Here is a 9,142-nt window from a genome sequence, read left to right on the forward strand (position 1 = left end):
CTTATACCACTAATTTAAAATCAGCAATTTTTTCTCTTGTTCTGAAAAGCTAAGACCATTTAATTATTTCTATACTTTGAGAAAGACAGCATAATTACAAGTTTATAAAGCTAGATCCTTACAAGGTTTCACCAGAAATGTTTGTTTCCAAGTTTCTTCTCAAATACCTACATCTTTTTATAATTTGCTTGGCAACAAAAAGTGTAACAGCATTAAAAAAAATTAAGTATTAACCTACTGAAAATGCCTTTTTCAACTGACAGGCCCATTATCTGATCTTCAACAGTCTTTCTTTAAGTCTAAAAATCTTCTGGCATAATCTCTTGTTAGGCAACCCTTTGAAAGGAAAGCTTCAGGTAAGAATGCAGATTTCTGAAATGCAACACCAGTCAAAGTATTTGACTGAAAGTATTTATGACTAAAGGTGCACATCCTTCTGTAAAACTATTATTTAAAGGATATTTGGTCCACCAAGTAGAATTTGCTGTTTTCAACACCATGGACAAGATCTGTTACAGAGGCTGGGTATTTTCAGAAGAAAATATAAATACTTAAGCCCCTCAGCTATGAAATTTTCAGTATAAAGCTTTCACTGATGAAAACACTTGGGTATTAAAATTATAGTACAGTGTTATACCTTTGCTATTTAAACTTAAAGCATTTCAATCTTACAGAGTAATTCAGTTTCAGACAATAACTTATAATTACAATTAACAGAGCCATAAGATAGCTAACTAAGAGGATGCTCACATCTTTGATGCACACTATTAAAGTTCTCAAGACTTCATGCAAAGTTTCAAGACCACCACAGACAACAGCAAAGCATTCCCAAATAGTACTTTCAGTATAAAACCAGAAAACACTTCAGCTACTACATACTTCACAAATTTTACTGTATATTTCAAGACATCTGAGGCTTTCTTATTACAATTTCCTAAAAAGAAAGTGTCCAGCTGCCATTTCTAAAGAAATTAATTCAACATTGCATGTATCAATATGAGCGGAATAATAAAGAAGATGAGTAAGACTTAAGTACTGGGCACTAAGTTCAGTGATGTGTTTGATTCACTAAACTAAAATGGTAAACCTAGAGCATAGATATAGATAGATATATGAACAGAGCAGTCAAAGATACACAAGGGAAAGGGTAGATCAGCACAAAAAACGTGAGCAGGCCCTGTGTTCCTGCAACTCAACAGCAACAGAAATAGCAAAGCTGCATCAACACTAAAGATAAGATATAAATTAGCTAGACTATTATGTACACAGCATAAAATCTGAGGAATACAATTTACATAGACTGTCCAAGTAAATTCCAGAATACAGATCATACTTTCTCCTCTCACAAGAGAAAGAGCTCAGTATCAAAATCACCAGGCTATTTACTAATAGATGATGGATGGGAATTTAGAAATACCTACTAGAAAGAGAAGGCGGCATTCCAAAAGTGATTGAAAAGTTAATTGAAATTTCTGCACTCATATCACCCAGCTATTAGTATAACATAGTCAAGACAGGATATTCAGTGGAGACCTTCACTAGCAGTTCTACTCAGCAGGAGCAGAACTAATGATAACCTGAACAGTGAAATTAGAAAGATGCAAGGGAGAGGTAATCACTACTGCAACTTTCCAGCTCTAACTTCTTTGTAACAGAACCTATTAGTAAATCAGGCATGAAAGAGTCAACCTATGAAAATGCACTGATGCATTCAGTCTGGGCTACAGACATAAAAATTCCACTTTTCTCCATGAATGGTACACTTTCAACAGCTTTCTATAAATGCTTCAGCTCCAACTAAATACACATAAAATTCATCCATTTCACACATTAAAACTTATGTTAAAATACAGTTTTTCTACTGTAACATTTTTCCTAAAAACGAAACTAAGAATAATGATAAGATGTCCTCAAAGTAAACTGAACCTAAAGTGGACAAATAAGGGTTACTGTAAAATAGTTATCTCTTTAGAAAGCAGTCAGTGTTTTAATTTATGTTTAGGATCCCTATAATTTTTCTTTCCACAGATTTATTTCCCTCATACAAAATAAGAGAGTTCACAAAAAGCAAGAATAAAACTTACCCCCATTATCTGTTCTCTTTAAAGCACCATCCTTATGAGGGCATAATTCACATCTCTAGGAAAAAAAGCAAAAATAAAATAAAAAAATGGAATGATCACAGAAGCATTGAAAAAGAAACCACACACATTAAAACTTATCTGATATTAAGGAAGTAACCATTCTTTAAAAGTGAATGGGTGTGTTTCCCCTTAACCTTTACTCGAATATTAATGTTAGTTTGTGAAAAATAAAGCTTTCTCCACCAGATCTTGAAACTATGACACACATTAAAGCTACTCACAGTTCTACCACCTAGATTTTCTTCCTGGATTCCACACCCTGGAATTCTGGAGACAAGCCTCCAAAAACTATAGCACAGGGTAGACTTAAATGCCAAAAAGCTTGCGCACAGTCCCTACTGTATTTCCTTCTCCTGGTCTCTCTGTATTGACCAAGATGGTCAATCACGAAAGAAGTGCTGTAGATATGATCAGCACAAGTAACTATGGTTGTCTACAAAGTCTCTGCTGACTCCCACTTATCCTGAGACATGAAAACCAACCTCCCTTTCTGTCTCAGAAAGATGAGGTCAGAAGTTCACAACTGTAGCAAAACCACACTTGGAAATAAGCACTTTGATCACAGAATGACAGAATAAGCTGAACTGCAAGGGACCCACAAGGTTCATCAAAGCCCAACTCTTAATCCTCCTGCACAGCCCCATCCCAAGAGTGCCGAAGAGTATTGTCCAAATGCTTCTGGACCTCTGTCAGCACTCTTGGTGCTGTGACCACTTCCATAGGGAGCCTATTAAGTGTGCAACCACCCTCCGGGGGATGAACATTTATCTAATATCTAACCTAAACCTCCCCTGACAGAACCTCAGACCATTCTCTTGGGCCCTGGCATTGGTAACCACAGATAAGAAATCAGTGCCTGACCCTCCTCTTCCCCACACGAGGAAATCATAGACTCCAATGATGTCTTCCCTTAGTCTCCTCCAAGGTGAATAACCCAAGAGACCTCAGCTGCTCCTCACATGGCTTCCCCTCAGTGTCCTTCACCATCCTCATGGCCCTCCTTTGGACACTCTAACAGTTTAATGTCCTTTTTATATTGTGGAATCCAGAACCGCCCCCAGCACTTGAGGTAAGGCCACCCCAGCTCAGAGCAGAGTGGGACAATTCCCTCCCTTGCCTGGCTGGTCATGCTGTGCCTGGTACCCCGCCAGGACAGGGTTGGCCCTCCTGGCTGCCAGGGCACTGCTGGCTCAGCTGGCTCATGTCAACTTGCCAGTGATCAGCACCCCCAGGACCCCAAAGGGCTGCTCTCCAGCCTCTCATTCCCCAGTCTGTCTGTACACCCATAGCTGCCCCATCCCACGTGCAGAGTCTGGCATTTGCCCTTCTTAAACTTCATACTGTTGGTGACTGCCCAGCCCTCTAATTTATGAAGGTCTCTCCATAGGGCCTCCCTGCCTTCAAGGGATTCAACAGCCCCTACCAGTTTTGTATCATCTGCAACCTTGCTTAGCGTCCCTTCCAGTCCTGGGTCAAAGTCATCTATGATGTAATATTCTTTCAACATACACCAGGATCACAACAGAACAGTTTTTTTTCCATCACTGACTCCTTTCAAGTTCCTAATATCATGTTTATATATGTGTCCTAGAGCATGTGAACCAATTCCAAATTAGAGATGACAGAAATTACCAGATTTGACCCAAATTCCACTTAAAATGCTCCAAATTACAAGTACAGAAACACCACCATACAGGATCTTACACCTAGAAATCACCATATTACAACCTTTATGTATTTCCAGATTAGGGACCACTCAAAGCATACAAACCTAATAATCTTAAGCAAAACAAGATCATCAGACACAAACTTAACACCATTTCCTTCAAACAGAATGGAAACCCTGTTCTTTTGGCTGCTCCCTGAACAGTGCTATTCTCCATTACCAGCTAACTGACAACACAACAGATAAAGGAAGCTATGATGCTAGAAGTGCCTCAGAAACAGTTTGTGCAAACTTATTTGAGGAACTAGAAATTCCATTCCTGAAATTCATATGGTTAAAGTATATCTTGAGGACTATCTTAACCTATAAATTTGTAAGACTATCTATCTTTCTCCATGTGCAAAAAAATTTATATTAGCAGCAAAGAGGCATTAATGGAGGGTAAATGAGAAAAAAAAATTCTATTTTTTTTTTCTCAGTGCACTGGCGTAGAGAGCTGCACACAGAAAGAAGAATCTATAGGATTACAGCCTTCTGTCTTTTGCTTCACTCCTCTCTCACACTCACTAAAACGATCAGCAATTTATTGAAAGTCAGCATTAAGTCTTCGGAGAAACTTAAGATATAAAAGTGACTGAAAACATCTTAATCATTCTGCAAGTTGCCTGCAGACTTGGATCATTACACCTTTTTTTTTTTTTTTTTTTTTTGGTCAAGACTCTGAAATGAACTAAGTGGTTCATTTTCAACAAAATCCTACATATACAGTATATTTGTGAGCTGTATCTCCAACACTTCAGCTCTCCAGATATTGAATACTCAAGTGCTGAGAGATACACAGTAGCAACAGTTTCATTTCAGTGAATTTCTGATACACTCAATCAGATTCCTAATGAAAGAAGCTTGTATGTATTGATGGTCACAGTGGAATAAAGTTTGGTCCCACGGCAAAGCTACAAGCTGGCAGCTTAAAGCCAATGAGACAAGATGATGTAACTGAGAGAAGCTGTTAACAGCTTCTACGTTGCCCCACCTCTGCAAGCCTATGGAAGTCTGACACACATTCTTCTCTAGTGGCAAAACCAGTTTAGGAGGTTCTCCACCTCCCCCTCATTAATTTCTCCCTCAGGTACTGACACAACTATCTGTAGGGCTGTCCCTTAGAACATATCCGTGAAATAGAATGAAATAAATATTTTAACATCTTTAATTCAGGTCATATAACAGATGCAATTTAAGTATAATCCCACAAACAGCTGCATCAACAAAACTGAAAGCAGGGAGCCACAGCACTGCAGCACCAGAAATTAAAGAACTAGCAAGCTTCTTGTGCAAACTTTATCACAAAATAAATCAAATTTCTCATAGGACACTAAGGTGCAATGACTTGAGCCAGCCCTTTATGCAGAAGAGGTCCTTTATGCAGGCTCCATTCAGTCTCATCAGCTTCACCTGATTTGTCTCCTATGTCTACAAGGACTCAGGTCCCTCATTAATTGTCTGCAGTCCTGGCTGCAACCAATCAGAGGAGATGCAAAACAGGAAACTGGAGGAGAATGCTTTGACAGTGGAAGAAAACTTGAGTGCAGAATTGCACTCTCATGGTGCTCACAATTGGTTACTCTGCAAAGATATTTGCACTTTGATAACAAAGAGCACTTCTGGTGCCATGAAATCTGGCTACAATCTGCAATAAAGTAGCACCCTAGTAAGCTAACAGAGCAGACACCTAGCTGGAGCCCTTCTCCCTTTCTCTCTATTAGGAACCTAACTCCTTTCCAGCCTCCACATTCTCAGATTCCATTACCCATTTCTGCTCTCTCAAGTTTCAATACACCCCACATAGTAAAGCCAGGAGCTTTGCCAGGTGGGAACAGTGAATCTCATGCCTTGAGACAAGAATCTCAAGAAGAGATTTTTTTTTATTTAAACTAACACTTTATTACTAATTCTAAAATGGATGGACTAATATTTTGATCTTTTTATCATGCGTGTTGAAGATGCAACACAGTATATGGAATAATCTGATGATCCATACAGATGGTCTTTAATATTTGAGAACATGGACCACAACAGGGCTCTTTTCTGCAGTTGTGTGTTCTAAGTTTGATCTCTGGCAAGGGATTTCTGACACAGATTTATTGTCTGAGCATTCAGAAACACTGTGGGGAATTTATAACCAGCTGTGCAGGGCAGAGGGAGTAGGTAGCAAGAGCAGATACAACACCTACAAGATATCATAGCACAAATAGGGCAAACTGCTATGACAGATCAACAATTCAGATAAACATCATTAGGTTAAACAGCGCAAACATGAACACTACAGAGGCCGATTGTTACCCTAGAGAATAACCATGTCCTTTCCTGTGCTAAAGGGCACCAGTCCAATACAGCGAGGTGCAGCAGCGCATGTGGGTTGTAGGTACAGGCAGCTGAATTAGATCAGCATAAAGAGACAAATACTGACTGAAAGAACACAATGAAGTTGTAGAAAATGACATAATCCTTTTCCTTCCTGTCCTTACACAGTGTAAGGACATCTCATGTCTGCAGCTCTTTGGTGGGAGAGACTAAGTTCATGGATCTAGCTTCTGTCCATGCAGAACTAGGGTGAACTCTCAGCAGGAATGGCTTTGGACTACGAGGTCTCCTGGAGAGGACTAAAGTGAAACCAATTTCAAAGCTGTGAAGCTGGAAGAGTCTGACAGCATGTCACAACTCACTTCTGAGCTACATAAACAGCAACTTAATTAAGTAAACAAAGACTGATCCTACACCTTTAGCATTCAGGCGAATTGAGATTGCCTGGGTCTGATGAAAAACCCATTGCCTCCTGAGGAGTCCAGTCTTTAAAACATCACCCAGCAGAGAACTAAAATCAGAAGCATGAGAGATCCATGCAGAAAAAGAAAAACTTTTTATCCCCTCACCATTATTTAAAAAGTAAAAATAAGCAAAAAGAAATAAAGAACTGAAATAATAACATCAACAACAAGAAAAAAAAATAAAAAAAAAAACAAAAAAGGGGAAAAAAGGAAAAGAACAGAGGTGTCCACTAAAGATACTCATCAGAAAAAAGTTGCAAGAATGGAAGACCAAAGTAAAACAAGAAGCTAAATAATTCCAGCTTCCCATACTGAATCAGTTACAGTCCAACTTGGCTCCACTACATTGTGGTATAAAGTGTTCTTCCTTGATTCTAGATAAATACGCCTTTCTGTTTTAACCAGGACTAAGAGCTACCTTAACCAGCATTAGGTAACAATAAACAAATACAGTTTTTCAAGTCTTTTTGGTAAACCTAGCTCTACCAATTTTTCAAGTGGAAAGGCATAAAGAAACTGATTCAATCCAAGAGACTATGTTATTCATGTTGAAATGAAGGGCAAGAGCAAAAGGCACATGGTAAATAGGGAAGATAAAGAGAGACAAGGACAAGACTATACAAGCAGGAGAGAAGAAAAATAGTAATAGGAATATAAAATTGTTCTTCCCTCAGGGTTCTGAAAATTTGGAGCACATTCATAAAGCATCATCTGCGGACATCCATTATATGCTGTCTCTTGTTATAAGAAAACAAAAGTCAGCAAATTCTTGTGCAAGTAATTTACTGAACTGTGGCCCAAGCTAGGCCATTGGAACCATTCACCTGAATAATGACTGTCAACCAAGTAAAATCCTGCAGGACTGAATTCCCAGCATTGCAATGAGGCAATAAAACGCTTCTTTCAATGTGACCTGTTAACCTAAATACCACAAGATCTACAGCAGATTAAACAGACCACAGTTCCTTAAATTTAGCCAAGACATCAGGCTGCAGTTCCAGCTTACTTTACTACAGGCTCACTTTAAGGTAGTATAATTGCACTGTGCTGCCAAAAGATCACTGACCATCGCCTGCTGTGTCCTTTCTACTGTCTTCCTTGCTCTGGGAAAAGCATTCACAATTGACTATATGGAAATCCTAACGAGTAACTTAAGAATTATTTTTTTTCAGTCAGATCACTTCTCTGAGCCACTTTTCCATAAGGCTACAAGAACAACAACAGATAACAAATGTAACAGGAACACAGACAGGTGGTCAGGAAAGGATATAAGGGATAAAACTACATTATTTGCGCATTATCTACACTGGCTACAAATCAGAGTGGAAGTCCAACCAATGGCCTTACAGAAACAAAGGAAAGAAAGAACCAAAGAAAGAACAAAAGAACAAAAACCAAAAGAAAAAAAAGCAAATACTTGAAACAGACTAATTTTATGTTGGTAGCAATACAGATTTCTTGCTCAATTTTGTTTTGATATTTCCCTGACATTCATGTATTTCAAGATTTTCAACAGGCATCAGCCATATATGCAAAATGTTGCATTTGGAATCTTAAATTCCCTGTCAAGATGCATATACCCAGCATGACACACTTCCAGAACAGTTTTTATTCTCCAAAGTACATTTTGATAACAGAATTACTGTTTCATACTGCTTGAAAACAGGAGAAAAAGAAACAAAACCCCAAGTCCCAACAGTATTTAACTGAAAGAAACAACTATATGAGATTGCAATACATGATCCATGAACTTAGAAATAACAAAAACAGCAAGTTACACACAACCAGCAGCGTAACAGTTCTTGAACCCAAACACTCATCCTCTTCTAATTTTCTTTTCATCAACAGGAGCTAAAAGTTATCAGACAAAACATTTTGTTCTGCTGCTCCTGTTAATCACTAAACAAACAGAAGAATAGTTAAATCCACTTGTGGCAATTTTAATTCACATTTTAGTGAAAACATGAGCTGGAAGACAGAAGAAGAGAACAGAACAGAGTCCCCATAATCCAGGAGGAAAATTGTCAGTGACCTGCCATGCCATTTAGACCGCCACAAGTCTATGGGGGTGGATGGGATACACCCAAGGATACTGAGAGAGCTGGCAGAAGAGCTTGCCAACTCACCAGCAGCCCTGGCTAACCAGGGAGGTCTCAGCTGACTGGAGATTAGCGACTGAGACACCTATCTAAAAGAAAGGCTGAAAGGAAGATACAGGGAATTGCAGAACTATCATCCTAACTTCAGTGCTGGAGAGGTCATGAAGCAGATCACTTTGAGTGCCATCACAGGCATATGCTGAACAACCAGGGAAATCAGGCCCAGCCAGCATGGGCAGGTCCCAACTGACCAACCTGATCTCCTTTTGTGGCAAAGTGACCCACTTAGTGGATGAGTGAAAGGCTCTAGATGTGCCTACCTGGACTTCAGCAAAGCCTCTGACACCATTTCCCACAGCACCTCCTGCAGAAACTGGCTGCTCATGGCTTGGCCAGGTGCTCTGTAGG

At 39.2% G+C, this 9,142-nt stretch overlaps 1 protein-coding gene across 13 annotated transcripts in view; it reads right to left on the bottom strand.

The window, feature by feature from the left end:
- The window catches only part of MLLT10 (MLLT10 histone lysine methyltransferase DOT1L cofactor), a 125,705-nt gene that overhangs the window by 102,058 nt on the left and 14,505 nt on the right, over window positions 1–9,142 (bottom strand). For 11 of the 13 annotated variants that reach the window (XR_004495680.1, XM_015615070.1, XM_033511589.1 and 8 more), the window contains one exon: window positions 2,085–2,139. The exons of 1 other annotated variant lie outside the window; for it this stretch is intronic. Coding sequence is in view for 11 of the 12 variants with exons in the window: in XM_015615070.1 (XP_015470556.1) it covers window positions 2,085–2,139 (55 nt within the window). In the remaining variant the exon portion in view is untranslated. Of the gene's footprint in view, window positions 1–2,084; window positions 2,140–9,142 lie in introns of those variants that run through there. One more of the 13 variants, XM_033511587.1, reaches the window with a different exon arrangement.

This window comes from Parus major, chromosome 2 (assembly GCF_001522545.3).
Source record: "Parus major isolate Abel chromosome 2, Parus_major1.1, whole genome shotgun sequence".
Lineage (NCBI taxonomy): Eukaryota > Metazoa > Chordata > Aves > Passeriformes > Paridae > Parus > Parus major.